Raw genomic sequence first — 21,219 nt, forward strand, 5'->3', positions numbered from 1 at the left:
GGGTTGTCTCTTGTATCTGCTAATGTTAAGGAGAGAAGGTTTGGAACATGCTGTACTCAGGAAATCCTGAATTAGTGAAGTACTGCAGACATGTCAGAGGACGGGAAGTGTTCTGGCGTGTGCCATGATTCCCACAAAGCTTTCTCTTGTAATGTAGATGTAAGAGAACTGCGTGGGTTTTTCCCAGTGGAACAGGCTATCTAAGCAAAGAAGAGAGTTGCTCTTGAGACCTAGCTGAGGGCTTTGGTCTCTACAAATGAATACAGCTTTGTAGAATCCTTGTATGGATTGGCTATGCACATCTGTGGCTTAATAAAGTGAACTATCTTACTGTCATTATGTATTGCCTGTTAACTTTCCTGAATAATTTTTCATTTTTACTTTAGTATTTCTTTTCAAGTACAATTAAAAAAATGAGATGTGGTTTCTTTAAAGTTGAAAGTCAGCGTTACTCTTATCAAGTTACAGTCTTGAAAGGAAATTCTTGTTTACAGAATCCATTTTTTGTGTGTTGCTCAGTTTGCAGTGCAGTTTTTAGAAACAGAAATGTATCTATGTTTTTGAACAGAGGAACATTTGGGATTAAAAAATAATATGCTTTTACAAAACCTAAAACCAGTGGAAACATTTGCATGATTTTTATAAATTCCAATGGTTTTTTTCTGGTATAATCATATTTCCTTTTGGATCTTGGTCATTGTAGTACTTTACTAGTATATGACAACAAGAATATGAAACTGAGTAGAAAGTGATTATTTGTGAAGCAGGTTCAGTAAATCACATCAGCTGTTGATTATAATAACACTTCTAACCTAACTGAATCTGTTTTAATGACAGTAATTTCTGAAGTCACTGTAGCTATTGTTATCTTAATGTTTCTCTCCAAGATATAATGATTTTGTTTTTTCCTATGACAATAAAAGGGAGAAGCCTTACTATTTTAGCTCTTCCTCTTAATATCCTGTTCTGTGATCTACCTTATTGCTTTAGGTTTGCAGGATGCTCACAGTTTTGTTCAATAATTATTTGTTCTCTTTTATGACCACTGAGAAATTAGTTGCTTGTCCTGATCCACTTTGGTGCCTAGTTTTCGGTGAAATCAATAGGAATAGGGTGTATAGGCAAGTTAGCTGTCATATTAACATGTCGTGTCTTACACAAGAATTGAGTGTCCGTGGTTTCCAAATGTTCCCTTTCCTCTAAAGGTCTCATCCAGTGTTCCTGTATTGTGCAATAATACCACAGCAACTCATATAGACATAAACAAGCTAACCTTGTTAGCTAGCTCAAGCAGAGGTAACAAACTATGACAGTATGGTGTCCTGTAGCAACAGCAGTCACTGTAAGTGTGGTATAAACAGCTACATGTCCTCTGCTGACCTGTGCCCTATTGTGATTAGCCTTGTAATTTAAAGCTAGTGTGGATGTATGTTTAATGTTTTAGCAGCACGTACCAGACTCGAACTTCTTTTTCTTATCGAATTGGACATTGAAAGTGGCTTGCTTAAAGTGATATAAGAAATCTGTAGCAGAACCAGGTTTCAAAGGCCAGTAGATGAACCATGAAAACTCAGCAGTCACTAGATGACTTGATTTTTGTCCATCACAACTGGTGCTGTCCAAGGTAATAGTAAATTGTGTTTATGCTTGGTTGTAACTGTAAAGGGAATCGGTCCTGAATTCTGATTAAAATTATACCACATAACATTATTATTATAAAAACATTTCTAGTGGTAATAAAGATATTACTGAATTAGTTGGAAGAATAGGGGGGTGATTCTTCCCCTCTACTCAGCACTGGTGATGACACGTGGAGTACTGTGGTCAGTTCTGGGCTCTTTAGTACAAGAGAGACATAGACATACTGGAGAGAGTCCAATGAAGGGCCACGAAGATGATTAAAGGACTGGTGCATCTCTCCCGTGAGGAAAGGCTGAGAGAGATGGGACTGTTCAGTCTGGAGGAGAGAAGACTCAGGGGGGATCTTATCGATGTATATAAATACCTGAAGGGAGGGTGCAAGCAGGGCTGAACCAGGCTCTTTCCAGTGGTGCCCAGTGACAGGACAAGAGGCAATGGGCACAAACTGAAAGACAGGAGGTTCCATCTGAACATCTGGAAACACTTGTTTACTGTGAGGGTGACTGAGCACTGGCACAGGTTGCGCAGAGAGGTTGTGGAGTCTCTCTCCTTGGAGATATTAAAAAAACATCTGGACATAGTCTTGGGCAACTGGCTCCAGGAGGTGGCCCTGCTTGAGTAGGGGGGTTGGACCAGATGACCTCCAGAGGTCCCTTCCAACCTCAACCATTCTGTGAGTCTGTGAATAAAGTGAGACAGATTCTTTTAAATAAAGGTAGGACAATGTAACATCTTCGGTTCGGGTTCTCTTCGGGAAGAGGGATATAGGCTAGAAGTAGTGCCTCTGCTGCTGTATAAAACCAGAAATACATAAGTAAGACATTACATAAGGATTTGCATGAGTTGTTCAGTTAACATCACACCGTAGGTATGTCAGTCCATTGTTGGCACATGGTCAGAAAACAGAGGTGCAAGCCAATAAAGACTGGTCTGTAGAATGATTTGTTTTCAGTGTTTACTTTGCAAAGGTAGAAAAAGATTTTTTTGTGTTTTAGTCTTACAAAATTCTGAACATCCAAGTGACACAAATGCTTCCTAATTTCACAGACTCTCTTAGCTCCAGAAAGAGCTTATTCTACAGAGGGCTGAGCCCTTAAAATTGACCAGCCTAACTCCTCAAAGATGGGGAAGCTGTTGATATGTGCAAAGTAAACTTGTAATGAGTTTCACAAAGCTGTCTGGGTACTAGGTAAGGTAAACACCTACTTTCATAATGTAGCTGAGCACACTAGATATCTACTTCCTATTGAAATCTGTTGAACTTTGGCAGCCTACTTAACCTGACACCTTCAAGTTCTCACTAGGTACCAATATTCACCTTTTAGGTACCTGGTATCCTTTGAGATCTGTACTTCATTGAAGAATGCTCAGTGTTCAGATCTTGAACCATCTTCACTAAAACACTATTTTAGAAATGATCTTAAAAATAAGGATTCTTATTTGATATTGGACTTCAGTCTAAAAACACTGTAACCTTTATGTGACAAGTTTATGCATCTTCATTCAAATTCCACTGCTTTTCTGGTTAGCACTGAAGGAAAACAGTTTATTCTCATGAGGAAGTAATTTCCTCTGAAATGAGTTCTTTTTTTTTCCCCTCTGTGTTAAGAGTCAATCTTTTCAAGTGCCAGACCTCTAAGTAAAAGAGTTTTCTTAATGAAACAACCAATCTTGGTAAGTTAGGATCTGCCTTTCAAACAGAATTGAAGAAAATCTCCCATTTTAGGTCTGGAATGTAACTAGTTATGGAATTTCAGTGTCTGGAATGCTTGAGATTTACAAGCTAGCTTTCCTCAGCCAGGTATTGTGAAGTTATTTACAGAGCTCAAGTTTTAACACTTGGTAGTTTTAATACTATATGTGGGCTTTTTTTTGCCAATTTTTATAATTAAATTCTGCAGTTGTATTTTATGTAAGACTATGAATTTAAATGTATGGTGTTAGAAAGCTTTTTTAGAAATTTTGCTATGTGAATATCATTAAAGTTAATATGTCATGTTAAAAACCTCATGCAACTCTTTGAATATTTTCCCATCTGAGTTTCTGCTTTAAAGTCCTGATATTCAAAATCATTCTAACAGCACAGAGAAGTTAGCATTTTTTTCTGCTAGTAAATTCACCTTCTCCCCTGTTACAAGTAAACGTGATTTAAATAACTGTTACCTTTTAAAACTCATCCAGTGATGTAAGCAGTTGAATTTCTTTTTTTTTGTTATTGACGGGTGATAGTAGTATGCAACTCTCTTCTGAGAGCTACGGAGGCACCCATTTGCCGATCTGATGCACTCTCTAGAGAGGTGCGCTGGGGGCTCATGTCAGGGATGTCACTGAGAGGCTACCAAGACTTGTACAATCCACTGACTATTATCCACTGCTGCTGTTTCTTGTGGGCACCAGTGATACAGCCAGGAGCAGTCTGAGGACTATCAAAAAGGATTACAGAGCCGTGGGAGTGACAGTAAGGGACTCTGGAGAGCAAGCAGTTTTTTCATCAATCCTCCTGGTCAAAGGGAAGGGGTTTGAAAGGATCAGTCGAGTCTGGCAAATCAACAAAGGGTTACAGGCCACAACAATGGTTACAGGCCACAGCCAGCGGTTCAACTGCTTAGACCATGGGACTCACTTTGAGAAACCTGGTCTAATGGGGGCTGATGGGGTCCATCTGTCTGGAAGAGTATGTTCGGTCATATGCTTGCCAAGCTGGTGAAGAGGGCTTTAAACTCGGGTTGCCAGGGGAGGGGAACCTCAATCCATCCGACTTCGACTAGTTTGATGCCAGTGCCAGCAATAGATGCCCAGAGCCTGGAGAAACATCACAAGTCAGCAGGACAGCACCTGAAGAGCAGCACAGAGGAACCCCAGCCAGTAAGACAGCTTCGTTGGGGGCCCAACTTAAATGCCTATATGCAAATGCACGTAGCATGAGGAATAAACAAGAGGAGTTAGAGACGTGCGCACGCCTGCAGGGCTGTGATCCTATTGGCGTCACGGAGACATGTTGGGATGGCTCCTATGATTGGAGTGTTGGAATGGAAGGACACAGGCTCTTTAGGAAGGACAGGCAGGGGAGACAAGACAGTAAGTCTTGTCTTACCTGAGATTGATGGTAATACAGTAATCCATTAGATAAAGCATATAGCAGTAAGGGCTAATTACCATTGGGGTTCAGGAATTGTTTGACTGTATTCTTATATTCTTGAATTAGATAATCAAAAGATCTTTAGAAGAACTTGTCTGTATCTGGATTTAATTTTAAGCTTTTTTGGCATATATATTCATATATTAATGTGCATATTCACATTTTGATTCAAACTTCAGTAAAGCTTTTAAGCACAAACAATCTTAATGGGATTTTGTTCTTTTAATTTTTATTTCAAAGCTTCAACTAACCTAGTTTAGATCTAGAAACTTTTGCTAGTATGTTAGTGTTGGTCATGAGTGTGAACTTTGTTTCAGTGTTTACATATTACAGAAAGTAGTGCAGTTATCAGCAAAAAAGTTTCTTTGATAGTACAGTCTATTGTGTTCAGTGAACAAGTAATAGATACACTAGCAAAAGCACAGTGAAGGTTTACTGATATAGCTGTATTGACAAATTTTTCTGCATAGACCCGTTTATATCTACACTTTGATGTTTGATATTAGCAAGTCAAAAATCATAAATTATTTCCAAATTATAGTATTTGTTAAGCAAGTATTTTTTTAAAAAAGAAATATTTGTTAAAGATAATTGTTGCTGTTTTCTGAGAGTGCTGTTGTAAAGGAAGTGTCTCATGTAGGAAAAAACGGTTGACTCTAGACACTTGTAATGAAAAGTACAGCATTTAAGACCATTAGGAACTAACCTGACTCCGTCGCAGTCATCTAGCAGCTGTTTTAGCTAATTTTTTGGTGATCTTTAGCTAAGCGCAATTATCACAATACCGAGAAAAATTGTAGGCAAACTGAACAGAATGAAATGATATAATGCATTAGTCACGTAGGGCTTAGTTGAACACTTTAATAGCTAGAAAATTAAGATGTCTTTTCTTCATCAAGTCACATTGATTTTGGCTGAAGTTTCAAACTATCATATAGGCTCTTACATATTTCTGTGTCTGGAAGTATAGGTTCTACCATCTGAGGATTAATTCCAGCACCTGCTGGAACTGTAACCTTCTTTTACCTGGCGTAACTCTGAGCATGCTATTGAATTCAATTAGCAAGAGTATGTGGCAAAGATGTTTTACATTTTTGCATTGTTTCTTTTGAGATGTCCATTGTGCGATTTGCTGCAGGCTGTCATTTTTGTCTGCCATCCAATGTATGTTGGCAAGAGGGTTGTGTACTAGTCTTTGTGTCTGGTCACAGAAAAAAATTCGTGCATCTCAGCCAGACCATTTTGTTATTCCTTTAGAATTAAAAGCATATGAAACAGATGCAGCTTAATAAGTATTTTTTTTTATAAATAACATTTAAATAACTTAGAACAATAAAGTTCAAATACAACTTAAAATAAAGTTTAATGCTGTAACAACAGAAAAAGCATGTATAAGGATGGAAAACAATATTGAAAGCTGTATGCCCTAACAGGAATTATACAAAAGATAGGATATGTTACATAAAAAACCTTAATATGTCTGAATTTTTGCTTCATCGTTATATAAAATGTTAATTTGTGAAAAGTGAGATGAAGTACATTATTTATTCCTATTCTTATTTTACATACACTATTTGAAACATCTTTTAGAGCAGCATTAGGTATTTGTTTCATTAATAGATAGGAACATTTTGTAGTAGAGTAAACTTAATTTTCCCAAACTAACTCTTTTATCTGAATACAACAATAAACATTTACAAGATTATATATTTTTTTCTGATCATATAGTTTATGTATAGGATATCAGTTTCTTGGGGGAAGTATTTAAAATACTGCTCAGCCTCCACATTTACTATTGACTTGATAATCTGACAACTCATTCCAGCAGCCTTAAAGTCTGACATATTTTACACAACATTATCATCTGCTTATTATTATTATAGCAGCCATATTTAAGAAGCAGATAGGTTTTTTTAAATAAAATATTATCAGATAATCAAGTAATGACTTATTCTTCAGGGTAAATTAATTTAAGAAACTACCCAGTTACAATGACTAAGATAATGATTGTACAACTCTTTAGAATTTTTTACAACTTTTAGTTAGTAAATCTGGTTTTGTGTATATTTTCAAATCTTTTTCATGTAGTCTCTTAAAAATAAACATAAATGCGCAAGTCCAGCTTGTTCAGTTTCTCAGTAGTATTCCAGCCTCTCTTGATATCTTGTCAAATAGTCGTCTTAAAAATAATCTTCCTGCTGGAACTAGTTCTTTATAGATCATTTGTGATTAGGATATTGCCAGAGGAAGAAAGTGGGATGCTCTATGTTCTTTCTTTGTTTTTTTGCCTTTCATGGGGACCCCTTTGTGGTTTAATGTAACAAACATCTCCTTTCCTTTGTGTGTCCATTTTGCAGAAGCATATGTATTATAATGGTTTTCTTCAATCAGTTCTATGAAGTTGCAGTCCTCATTGCATACTTTCTGTTGAGAGTAAATAATAAAATAGACTAAAGTAAGTACAAGTGTTTTTTAAAATACTTAGATTAGGGAATATGGAAGAAGAATATACATTATAAACCCCACATATTATTAATATTTTTAATAAACAAATTTGACTTCTGAAATCTGAGTATTGAATATTTTAGCTTTGTCTATTCCCCCTTAGTATTCCACATTTTTAAAAAATATATAAGCTCTAATTACTGAATTTATTAAATGGACATGAAAGTCTAGTATGGGATGTATGGGATAAGTACTGGATACATTTTAATTTGTTAGGAATCTATTTTATACAAACTATACAGGTGCTACATCTAAAAATACATATCTTTAAGATTGTACGTAGTGATTGTACATACAAAAGAAGTTTGCATCCGTACCTTTCCATAGAGTCTTCCTGACTTGTTCATTGCCAGAAAGTATTCACTTTCCACTCCTTTGATTGCCACTATTCCAACTGCCACTGTTCGGATTTCTAGAATACCTGCAAAGGCACACAGTAAGGGCTGTAAAATGGTTGTTTGTTCTCCAGTCAACTTAGAAGGTTTAGTTGAACTAATCTTCTGTAATACTTCTGTGTTTATTGAAAATCTGCAGCAATCGTTCTTAGAAAAAAGAAAAATTATGTGTTTATTCATGTGAAGAAAGGACTAAACTTTAAAAATAGTCTGTATGTGATCATGTCTGCACACAGCCACTGTGTGATAATTTTTAAGTATATAATCACCCATGGTGATAATTTTTAAGTATATACTGAAGTTGCGATGTTAGCGTAAGTAATTTTTCTATTTTCAAAGAATCAGTGTATCTTAGAATTTATCAGGCTCAGGGTTTCCTTTGGAAGAATTATATACATAGCCATCAAGGTTGACAGAATTTGTGTAAAGCCTTTATTTTGAAGACTTCTGTAGCAGTATCATCTCCTTGAAAGAGTGTAAACCTTAGAACTTGCGAGTGATAGAAAACAGACCACAGTGTCTTAAATAAGATAAAGTATTTGCTTGACCTTTGTATGCTTTTATGACTGATCGGAGCTGTAAAGATATGTGTATTTGAAAATCATTAAAAGCTGCTCTGAGAACTTATTTATTCAAACCCAGAAAACATTTAGAGTTGTTTTCTATAAATTACTTTATTTTCATCTCACTGATGTATATCTGCAATAGCTTTCTGTAGTCACTATGATACATTTAATTTACCTGCAACATAAAAAATATTCTTATGTTAATAAAAAAAAAAAGCCTGAGCAAAGGCAGGAGGATGGCACAAGTTATTAAGGAACAGCAGGTTGTTTTCAAGCTTAAATATTATTATTATTGTTGTTTTAAGCAATAGTTTAGAGTTATACTTCTGAGTTTGAGCCGTTTTCTTCCATATTGAGTCACCTACAGAACTGTGTGCAGTAGCATCTGTACTGTGACTCGTTCTCCAAAATGGGGTCTTTCAAAGCCAGCCAACTCTAGGCAAATTCCAATAGTTAAGCATGGGGGAGACAAGTGAGTCAGGGGGAGAGAGAGGCTTGTGTTAGATTGTCACCTGAAAGATGACCTTCTTCTCGAACAAAACATTCCTTTTTTTCTCTCTCAAGTTTGTATTGACTCTTCACAGCTACCACACATGATAATAATTTTTCATTAGTTAGTTTTTTTAGAAAGGCATTCAATATTTGTGATATTTCTCCTTCCCTTTACTTTTTTAACATCCTGATGTCTTTTGCTTTCTTCACTGTTCTGTTTTGCTTTCTTCCTTGGTATTACTGATGTATCAGTCTTAGCCTGTACTGCTTGCTTTTTTCTTCCTATTTTCCCTACCAGTAGATCAGTTACCTCTTCTCATGGTGTGTTCCCTGCTGGGCGTTCATCTCTGAACACTTATATTTCTGTACTTCTCTATAATGCTAAGCCAACTTTAAGTAAATGTTTTAGAATCCTCTGACAAGTTCCACTCTGCTGCAGGCCTAGCAACAATTCTTACAAAGGGTAATTTCTAACTGAAACTTACAAAAATTATATTAACTTTCATTTAAATTTCACTTTAGAAAAACCACAGTGAAGCTGAAAAACAGATGAACATCTGCATCTAGCCAAACAAAGAACATAACAGTGGAAGGGATCTCTGGGTCATCAAGTCCAGTGCTCTGCTAGCCTGGGAATTGCATCAGATAATTCTCTTTTCATAAACTTTGCCAATACTAAATTGGAGTTGTTATTTCTTTGCCCCCAGTGTTTCCGCCGAAGGCTGTTCCAGAGTTTGATTTATTTTAATGGCTAGAGACTCTGTAGTAATTTGCAATCTGCATTTTTTCAGCGACAGCTTATATCCATTTGTTCTTTTGCCTGTGCTGGCCATTAACTTAAGGAGAGTTGTTTTAAAAAAATCTATGTTTGAGTTTTCTATTTATACAGAATTAAAAAAATGAAAGATTCAAAATGAGTTTTTAAAACAAGTCATGCTAATAGGAATTGAGATTTCCTTGAGTAAGCTGATGTTGACTGAAGGTACAGTAGTAAGAAATGCTACTAGTATTAAAAAAGAAATGCCAAAAGCTTTTGTCCAAGGCAATATTATTATTAGAATTTTTACATTAATTTTTTAGCTTTTTTTTTTCCTGAAGTACATGGTGACATTCATACTAACTTGTAGGAATTATTTTATTTTGGTTTTGGGTACTTGTTTTTCTACTTTATTCTCAGTTGAGACGTACATGTCTTTCATGTGGAAACTTTACACTATCCATATAGAATTTGGTATAGGATAGAAATTGGGGATATAAAAATATTTTATAAGCCTCCTGTATAGCAACTCTGAATGGCAAAATAAAATGTTATCTATCAAAGTTATATTCTAATTATAATTACAAGGGCACTACATGTGATAGATTTATTGTATTCGGATCTTTACATAGTTTTTCATTTTATTTGTTAAAATCCTATTGTGCATAAAAAGCAATACATTTTAATTAAAGACAGATAATTTGAGATTCATAAATTTTTATGCATATTCAGTGCTATTTGCTATATTATTATGTGCTTTTCACGATTTTAAGCCATTAGGTACCCCCAGAATTAGGGCTAGCTCTCACATAAATAACATTTGACATCCTGAGGTGATATGAAATCCAAAGAATGTTTTAGGTCTTTGAATGGCACTTTACTAAAGATACTCTGTGCATCTCTCCATAAAGTTTAATGAGGGAACACCACATGAACCCTCCAATAACTATGTCGCATTAAAAATGTTGTAATATTAGCAATGTTAAAGAGAAAGAAAAAAAAAAAAACACAGAGAGTTCAGTGGAAATAGTGCTTATGTATTCTTGATTCTTTGCTCAGAACATGTCTATCATCTCAGAATTAAATGGCCTATCATATGCATGTGCTCGTTTTTCTGTTCCCAGTTCTAGATTATGTCTCATCTGTTCTGATGTGTCTTAACGTATCCCCGAAGGAGAAACAAAGCATGGATTTTTCCCTTTTCAGCAAAGCATTTATTTGATTTAGGTCTCTGAGGCAGCATCTCACATGCACTTTTGTATTTGATGTGCAAGTGATTCATCACTGAGTTCCTCTCTCGATTTTAAGGCATATGACACAAGTTCCTTAAGCAATAAGACAGCATACTGTAAACTCTCTTTTCTTCTGGAGGCTGTGCCTCAGTAATTATTCTGTTCATTTCAGAAATGTAGCATTGCTGCAATTCACTGCATTTTTTTTTCTTTAAATTAAATAAATTATATAGGAAATGGAAACACTATTTTTAGCAAACTGGGAAAAGTAAGACTTTACTGTGTAGTTAGAACGGTGATAGCTGATTTTAGCTGAGAATTTGTTTTATGATCTTTCAGTATATAATCTTTTGTATGGAACTCACTTGTTTTGTTAATCACAAAATGTCATGTATATACATGAATTTAAAATTTCTTCCTTTATGTACAGAAACTATGGAAAGAGACTATTAAGGTTGAGAAGTCATATACTGAAAGTTTATTGGTTTATCCATGTCAGCACTGCAGTTGTATCACATGCTTAAATTTACTAAACAATATCAGAGGTCTCTCACAGACCAGGAAGAGTGATTTCTGAGTAATATTCAATTTAATACACGCAGAGATTTCAGTACTTTAAGTGTTTTACAAGGTGCTTCTGAACATACAAGTTTTATAAGGTGACCACCTTTTTCCTGCACACCCATTATGTGCTGCATAATTCTCAAAGCACAAGTTCTTTGATGAACTAGTTAATGGAATCTTTAACACTTATAAACAACATAATCTTGCTGTGAAAACATCTAAACTACTTTTCTATTTTTTTAATGCTCAGCTTGATACATAAACACTCAACACAAACTTTGAGGTTAAAGAGACGTGAATAATGGAAATCACTGTCTCTTCCAATTATAATTTTATAACTTATATTTAAATATAAAAATGAAATTTTATATTATATCATAATTATAGCACCAAAGCAGGAAATTCCTAAAGGATATACCAAAGAATAAAATAATAAATTCATAAAATAGAGAAAGTAAGTTGTATTTTTCCCTCTTTGTTTCATTTCCTTTCAGTATCTCTATTAAGTCAAGATATCACATTATATTACACTATATGACATTATAGTCATATTGCTCCGTCTTTATTTTTTATGTGTTCCTGGTACTCAATCACTGTAAGAGAAATTACATGATGGTAAATAGACACTAGGATGTGTCGTTGCAGATAGGAACCTAATCCATCAGTAGGTGTCAAGGGGTAATAAAACTGTTCAATCAGAATTTTGGCCAACTGCAGATATTTCCTGTTTCTTCTATACTTTCTGTAATCATCTACTACTGGCGATTCTTGCCAACAGGATGTTGGGCTAAATTAAATTTGGATCTGAGCTGATATGGTTATCCTTATGTTCTTAGTATATATGGTTTGTTATACAGTTGTGACTGTTACATTCAGCCACGTCTGTGAATGTGATCTTTTTAGTTAGTTTTTTTTAAAAAAAAAACTCTTCTTTTTTCTCTTCCTTTCATTTTGAAATTCTGCATCATTGCAACGTCTTTAATAAGACTAGCCAGGAACAACATTTGGTGTACTGGAAAGTAACCCAATAATCTCATTTTTCTATAAATGCAGGAAGAGCTTTGCTTCTGAGTAATTGATGGTATTAAAATCAACAACAAAACAGTAATATACTCTAAAGATTAGCTTTATAAGGATGGTAACCTGAGTTAAGTAAAACTCACCAAAGCTAAAGAGTGTCTTTTCTAGTATACCATTTTTGACTGCCTTTAAGACATGAACTGGATTAAAATGTATTAGTTTCTTTGCTCCTCTACTGTGAACCTAAATGTGCCTGAACTTCAAGGTTCATGCTAATTCTTGTTAGCTGATTCATTGGAAGGAGGTAAGTCTCTATATCCGGAGAAAAATGGTAATAGAAGTAAACCTACTATGTTGTGTTATGTTTGTAGGCCATTTTATACATAAAGGCAAAAATTCTGTCCTCATTAAAGTGAATAGTAAGATTTCAGCTAACTCAGTAGAGCTAGGATTTTATCCCTTCAGTGAGGCAGGAGAGGTATAGTAAGCTAAAATCTTTCAGAAAAAAAGCCACGCAGAAATAGAGAAAAATGCTGAACAGGCACACGTGAGATTTGTCTGTGCCAGTTTCTAAGTGTTAGTTTATGTAGCACCAGATACTTCAGAGAAATGATAAAGAACTAAAATCTCAGTCAGAAATTCTACTAAGGAAAGCCTCTTCTCCTCAGTCTAATAGTATACCAGTCCTCGTCTTATATTAGCAAGTCCATTCTTATGTGCTTCATTTTGAAGTAAAAAGTTCTAATCCTTTCAATCTCTGTTCATGAAAAGGAAAAAGTCACCAAGCTAGGATGGGAAGGAGAAAATTCTTATATGTAGATTGTTTCATTTAAATACTCTTTTAATACTCTAATAACCAAAATTATTTTAAAGACATGCTTAAATTGATAAGATGCTGATGCTGAGAAGTGCAGAAGGCCAAACTTCAACAAGGTCTATGTTTTTCAGTTACTTTATCTAAAGCATCCACATAAAAGTTCAGAAGAGGTTTAAGAGAAGACTTGAATATACCACAAAATAACTGGGAAAGAAATCAGATTAAAGCCAGAAAGAGAAAAAAAACTCCTGAAAATGGGCATACACAATTGAAAACAACTGTAATTTCTATAAAATCAGCATGAAATTCCAAACAATTTTATATGGTTGCACAGTCAGTGTATCAAATGTAGCTTAAAATTCCTGTAGTGAATGAAGTTTCCTACAGAGCTGAAATTCTGTCCGGTGTACATACAAGACACTCAGCTGAGATGGGCTATAGTTTCTCTTTAGAAGAAGGTGACTATGGATGCTGGCAGCAGTCTTTTTAACCACTTGGTGCAAATTAAATAACAGACAATTGATATAAAATCCAGTAGGAAAAAACCCAAAGAAACAAACCAACCCTTTAGGTTGACACAACAGTTTTAGTGGGTGAAATATATATTGGGTTTTGGAGAAAATTTACATAATAAATGAGATGAGTTTCCTGGCATTCTGGTCTAGAACGACAGTTGCTCAGTACATTACAAGTAGACACTTTTATGTCTGGACTTATTCCATGACTCTGGCCTGAAAGACAGGACAGTACCTCGGGCTGGAAATTTACGTAGAAAAATTGGCATTTAGCTACACCATTGATACAAAATTGAGCAGTCTCATGTGAGATAATTCTTTCCTGGAAAGTGGTATTTGATAATTTTGTTTTTAATCACCTGATATTAAGTAGCTTTTTCTGATTTAATTAATATTTTCACATTAACATTTTCATCCTCTTTTTGTTTGTTAAAGTTTTTTTGCTTTTACAACACAATAATACTGTGACATTTTATTTGTTTTAACAAATCTTTGCTTTTATTGCTACACAATGTGTTTACAGATTATATTAAACTAATTTCTAACTGTAAGCAGCCATAGCTGAATAGGCAGAGTTTCTTTGTGTTTGCCCATAATATCCTCAAATAACAACATCCTATCTATAACAAAGTAGCGAGAGCCTTGTGATTTAGCAAAATTGGGGCATTTTGTCTTTACTCATTTTGCAGCCAAGAGGCTGAAAGAGCAATTGCAATTCTTGCTTCTGAGAGCTGCAAGGAAACCAGTAAGTGCAGCACATTACTGAAGATCCAGCAAGTGGTAACAACCTGTCCAATGGGTCTTTAGAAGAGAAGAGAGAGCAGAGCCATCAAGCTAGATATCTTTTCACACGCTAGGGAACTGCCCCAGTATGTCGGGTGATAAGATTGTTCAGGAAGATTTCAGAAGAGGTTTTAAAGTACACATTGTGTTTAGTCTCTCATCAACTGGCTCTTTTTCCAAACATTTCCTCTGTTGCCGATATCCCTTCAATATCTATCAATCACATAATGTTTCTGGTCACTGCTCCTTGATTTGTTAGTATCCGAGTTTCTGCAGACATTAATTCAAAGAGAAATGTTGGCATCCATTACATTTTTCAGCAAGGCCGACAGCAATTTCCTCCCAGTGTTTTTCTGTTCTGTCAGGTACATATGTTATGAGAAAATGTTTAAGGGTAAGATGGAAACTGCTAAGAAGACTTCTGTAGTCTTCTAAATGCTGGAAAGAACAGAAGAAGAAAAGGAAAAGTATGGGTTTTAAGGAAAGAAAAGCAAAAGCAAATGTCCAGAAGCTAGTTGTTATTTTACATTCTTATGATTTCCTTTTAAAAAAATAGCTAACAGATAATATATCTAATGCTGATTTTTAAAATATTCTAAATGCTTTACCATACCAAATTTCGAGTGGTATTTTCAGCACTTTATTTCTTGTGGCCTCTCTGTGCACTGAAGTTCAAAAAACCAGTCTGTTGCTGATTTTTAGGGGTAGGGAGGCTGGCACTGACAGTTAAGCACTTGGGAGGAACGTGTTTGTGAAACACCCTTTCCTAGGCAGGATTGTCTTAAGATAAAGTATGTGGAATCTCAAATAGGGAAAGAGGGGGCAGAAAAGACTTGGATAGAGAATAAATCAAAACAAAAAGAAACTTCTAAATTTCACTAACTTGTGTTTCTAATTAATTAAATTTGGAGCACATATTTATGAATTCAAGTGACCTTTGCAGATGATTCAAGGCCAAGAAAAAATGCTGTCGTCATTGCTCACAGGACAGTGTTTAATGGTATTTAATGTAATTTCTTCTGGGATTTAATAAGTTAATGTTTGTGCCTCTTAAAGCAAGAAAATACAAATCACGATGGTCAATCATACAGTATTTTGGAAAACTTTCATGGTGTTATTAGTGCGCGCATGCATTTGGTGAGCCAGCAAAGTAAATACATTCATTGGCTGGCTTATTACACTTGAAATGTTTTTGCAGAGGAGTCTATCAGTAATTGTTTTCTGGAAGTAAATGAATACTTTCATGGATAGTTTTGTAAGCCATTGGTTTCAGGAAATATTACCCCTTTCTATCTCTTTGAAAAAAATAGTGTGTAGATTGTGAAGTATTTGTTTGCGCTTAAGTTATTTTGATTCTTAATAAAATTTTTAAATGGATGCCTCTTGAAGTTCATTTTTAGGTAGAGCAATTTGCATGCTCATTCTCTCTCAAATGTAAAATCTTATGGTAAAAAATTTACTGCAAATAAAGGTATTAATTTAAGAGATATTTTAATATGATTTAATTCTTTTTTTACCCTTCCCCATTATTAAATTACAATTGATAGAAAGTAGAATTTGTGCTTTCCTTAGCAAGAGAGTGAAAGAGTTTCCCAGATGGTACCTTACAGAACTTACGCCATAAGCTTTGTAAGTAGAAATAGATATACAAGTATATGTTATAATGGTTTTCAAAGCAGTGGTTTTCAATTCCTGTCTCCACCCCAGGAATTTTCTGTCTATGTATATGATTTTATTAAACAGTTAATTATGGTAACAGAAGACAAGCTGCTACACACATTCACTATCACTTTCTTTTTTTAACTGTCATATATTTGCTTCTCCTTGTGATACTCAGAATTTGGATTTATAAAATACGTTGTTATTTATGGCATATACCAATATGAAAGGCTAAAAAAGCTTTTATTTAGAGGCTTTGTGCTGTATCTATGCGTGCATTTGCTGTGCATGTGTAGACTATCTGAAGCACTCTAGATATGAATATGACTGTAAAAATGATCTGCACATAAACAGTGGATCTGTCAAGGATTTTCAGTAGAACAGTTGAAGCTACTGCTTCAGTGAGGTGCCAGACATCTGGATATCATGGACAAATATTCAAAACACTCAAAACTCCTGGTTTTGTCCCGTGTGTAATTTCCAAGCAGGAAAAATTGTAGTTGTCTGAGGAAACATGATTAATGATAGAGAGATATTCCTTGAGGACTTGATGCGGCATATTGTTCAAGCATCCTCAAGTAGCAGAATTTGCTTATAAGTTTAGTCTGTGTGCAGAACATGTTTGATTAAGCATAAGTAGCTGATGTTTAATTAACTTTTTGCAATTCATTGGGCACAAAAACAGTAGGTATACTGTATTAAAAAAAAATCAACTAATTGCTAAACAGAAGTCCATCAAAGTATTTTTGTACTTCGGTGGATTTTCATTTATTGGTAATTGTAAAGATTCCTTATTTGATATTACATTATTCATAAATTTCTCCACTGTTTGCCAATCCTACAAACTGATTAATACATGCATGGCTAGATAGAACAACTTTGTAACCGTTGTCCTGGTGGTATTCAACAGTTGACAGATAAGTTAGTTATGGAATTTGAGCCATGTCAAGGTTTCTGAAAGAAACTGCTAACTTGATAACTCTGTGAAGATAATATAAAAATGCAAGATGAGAACTAAACAGAAGAGAGAAGATACAACAGGGAACTAAAATGACTGTTTAGAAATGCTGTTATTTTACTTACTTTGTATGTGTACTTGGACTTGTGGGTGTTTACCTTTATGACAGAAAAGGAAGGAGTAAGCTTTGTTCCACTCTTAAGTCTGCATTGTTCAAAGTATTTACACAGTTTCACATGCATCATCAAATGTATAATCTGGCCTTCTGAATATGTATTACTGGTACCACAGCATGAAAAGAAGAGTCTGGTTTGAACTTCCAGATTGATGTTTAGGAAGTACACCTTCCTTTTTACTTACAGACTTACCACGTTTGATCTGCAGTGGGAAATATTAAAAGCCATAATACCTTTTCTAGTTGCTTTTCAAAATGAATAAATGTAAAGCAGTGCTCATCAGTTTACAACACTCAGTAAAGCTTACCTCCACTAATTACTGTAGTGAGGATTTCAGTGACAATATTGCAATGAATTATTGCTGAAGAGAAATAGCTTAGAATTTCTGAGTATTTTTCCTTATTGTACAACCTGTTTGGCCTCTGTTTTATATTAACTCTCTGCTAATGTTAGTGAGTTAGATAGGATTGTAAATCAAATACTTCATTCTTCATTGAAAATGGTAGCATAATAAGAACTGGTCTAGGATATTCTGACTCCAAATTGCCTTCTCGTCTTCTGCGTATGTCTCTTTGGAACATCACCACTGTCTTTCCAATATTTCTCTTTATTTGATATTCAGAACCAAAGGGGTGCGACATTTTTCATTGAAGTCGCAAAACTATGGAACTTTTCAATTTAGAGGTCTGACTTGTGAATAGCAGTATATAGTAATGACTGAATAACATGCTGCCCCAGGCAGTCGTTCACTTGTGAAATTCTCATTAAACTTATTAGAACCCTTCACTTTGCTGATCTCCACTGTGCATTTCATATAAATATTTTCTTGATCAGCCTCTTATACAGCACATAGTCATTTCTCATTTTTGCAGGAAACTACATTTCCCTCCAATAAAAATTGCCTTGGAGCTAAACATATGGTTATAATGAAAAATAGTGTTATTTTTTAGAATTAACAGTGTCATGTAAAATCCAAGTCTTAATCCTCAGTCTGAAAAAGTACTCTCTTACTACAGCATTAATAATTTACTGATATTAAAAATGGAAAAAAAGTGTGGAATGACTGTTTACAAAATATAATTGTTTCCGAGCAGTAAGAAAATTAATTATTTAATAGTTTAGAGCTAAACTTGTACAACAAATACTTTCCCTACAGCTCAGATGAAGGGTATTTCTAGTATTTAAATATTTTGTGACAATTTCCCTGTAATAAATTATCTTTTCAAGCTTTGCAGACTTTTAGAATCTAGCTTCAAAATAGCAAAAGTAAATGTAAAATGCTGCTAATTAACCTTTTCACAGCAAAATGAGATACGTCCATTTAGTGGTGCAAAACTTCCCAAATTTAGAGTTTCAATGCCTACAACTATTTTGATTATCTGAAATTTGGAAAATTCCACATAGGACCAGAGCTTCCTGTCTTTACAAATTCTTCCGTAATGCAAAAGTCTTTAAATATATTAATTTGATCTTTGATATTTGTAACTATGCTATTTTGGGTTTTCATCTAGTAAAGAGCTGGTGTTTTGGTGTCTTGCCCCAGCATCATTGCTGATTAAATTTCTTTCCTCTTTTCCTATGTAGAATTAGTGATCATAGTTGGCATAAAATTAGTCATGTCATTTCTATGGTAGACTTCTGTTTTTCTAAGGAAAACAGGAGTGCATATTCACATACCTTTTCTGTGTATAAGAAATCGAAGGATTCATTATCTGAGTTACGTTCTGAAGAACTTCAATTCCAGGTGCATTTCATGTGCTATTATGGCAGCTGTATAAGTTGCAGGCAGTTGCAAAGATGGCATGTATAGAACATGGCACTGTGTGCTGGACTTACTCAGTTAAGGGGGGGCAAAAATACACCTAAGACAGAACCTGTTCTTTTTTATATGAAGTATTCTCTCACCCTCGAGGTCTAGCTGTATTGTTCTGCATATGTCTCCAGCCATTCCTGTGACAGCTTTTCCAGTCCCTGAAACAGGCTTGACAGAAGCAATAGCAGAGCCGTATTCTGGGGACAAACTGAATTTAAGAACTGCCTTTCTGTTCTTTCAGGATAATTTAGAATTATACATTGTTGACAAACATTACTAAAAGCTATTATTAAATGCTCATAGAATGATCATAATGACATTCTCGGTGCTGAAAACTGTATTATCAGTTTAAATATAATATAAAATGCATTTTTAATAGTGAAAATGTTCTCAAGCTGTAACTAATAACTGAATTATTTAAAATAAGTAAAATTCAGAAAGCAGACACATAAGAAAGAAGGTGGCCGCAGTATTCCAGAGCTTGAATGTATACTTAGGAGTCTCTAGCATAGAAGCAAATAGTTTTAAATGGTTTGAAATTTTGGACAGTAAAACTTCGTTTCACACAGTTAAGAGAGCATTTCATTCATAAACACTGCAATCCCTATTGCAAGAGACAGACATCTTTTCCCACTCTAAGTAGTTATGTAAAATGTAGGGCAAGCACTACCCAACTGAATATGTCTTAGTTCGATTTACAAATCAGATCTGCTACTTGGTGCAGGAACAGCTGAAGCCAGACATCTAAATATATAAATTACAGCATCTATAAGAACACAAGCCGGCAGTACGTAAGTTCCTCTCAAGGTACAAAATGCAAGAAGCTGCTAAGAAAATCATACTAACCCTTTGCTACACCACAGAGTGGGAATTGATAGAAACCATCTGGCTCACTCTTTCTGCCTTCAAAACAATACTGGACTTATATTTATGTGATATGGTCCCTCAAATTGTTCTGGTTTGCTGCCGACAAATAATTTAGATTTAGTTGAACTTTCAAAATCTATATTAGACCATACACTGAAATATAAACTAATAGGAGAAAATTAAAAACCCCTCAAAATCAAAAACAATCTAATAATTTAATCCAATTCTGATAAATAAATCAGGATTTTTGTACCTGATGTTTCTCCTGTCTTGCTCAGTATATAGATCAAAATGTGTGTCAATTATACAAGTCTTTTTTTTTTTTTTCATATAGCTTAATAATTCCTTGTCTTGATTTTGCCTAATGTCATTAATTTACTTCTAGTTACACACTGGTTTTACCAGTCTAAAAATCTTGTCTAAGATGAAAGCCTGACTTTAGGGAAATCAATAGAATATTTGCCATTACATACAGGCAGCACTTGGAAACCTCTCTCTTTGTTTACATGATCAGATATTTATAAACGTGTTGCTGTCATCCAGTTAATCTTTAGTTGTCTTCTAGCTTTACAATTCCGTATCAAAACCGATAAAACCAGCAGCATCAGCAGCAGTGAGAAAATTGTTCTTCTGATTCAGGACCAATTGCTATTACCAGAGCAAATATACTATGGGAGCTGTAGCCAAATTTCTCTTTTATTTTATATTTATTTGTGTGATTTTTAATCTGCCTTTTTAAATTCAGCTGAATTATCCAGTTTGAAAGTCGGGGGTGGGGGTCAGCTTTTACTTCAAATGCTAGGATGTAGAGGAAATCAGGCGTTAACGATTTTGAATTTGATGATACAAATATTCGTGCACACAGTTTTGCCCACATCCATAATATCAGGAAGTCAGTGAGAAAACTATTGCAACTAGTGTCATGTAAATGTTTTCTAGAGTTCACAGCCTTTCTGTGCTTTGCTTTTCTCAAGTGTTACATAGAAATAGTGTCCTAGCTTTTTAGTGAAAGTTACTTGTACCCTAAAAGTAGAAAGGACTCTAGGACTGAAGGCTGCACACATTCCAGTGTGTTGTGATAGAATAGTATGATGTTATCGTCTGAAGTGATCAGTCATAGCTAAAATGTAAAAAGTCATAAAATAAAGATAACAGTACTGAACAGTTAACAGAGCATAGGATTAGCCAAATGGTATGAAAAGTTTCTTTAAACTTCTTTATTAACTTTAAAACATTTTTATTATGTGTTATTGGCTTGTACACAACCCAGTTTCCCATTGCTTTTGTTCTAATTTTTATATCCCCATGTGTGAATCAGTG

The 21,219-nt window shown here is 34.7% G+C and overlaps 1 protein-coding gene across 1 annotated transcript in view; it reads right to left on the bottom strand.

Moving 5' to 3' along the window:
• Window positions 1-6,996: 6,996 nt before the first annotated feature.
• FGF7 (fibroblast growth factor 7) overlaps window positions 6,997-21,219 on the bottom strand; it is a 28,822-nt gene continuing 14,599 nt past the window's right edge. Inside the window, exons 2-3 of the mRNA XM_075159514.1 lie at window positions 7,603-7,706; window positions 6,997-7,204 (exon numbers count right to left, since the gene is read on the bottom strand). Of these exons, the coding sequence (XP_075015615.1) occupies window positions 7,010-7,204; window positions 7,603-7,706 (299 nt within the window). The 3' untranslated portion in view covers window positions 6,997-7,009. The remainder of the gene's footprint in view (window positions 7,205-7,602; window positions 7,707-21,219) is intronic.

The sequence above is a fragment of the Calonectris borealis genome, chromosome 11, assembly GCF_964195595.1.
Source record: "Calonectris borealis chromosome 11, bCalBor7.hap1.2, whole genome shotgun sequence".
NCBI classification, from domain to species: domain Eukaryota; kingdom Metazoa; phylum Chordata; class Aves; order Procellariiformes; family Procellariidae; genus Calonectris; species Calonectris borealis.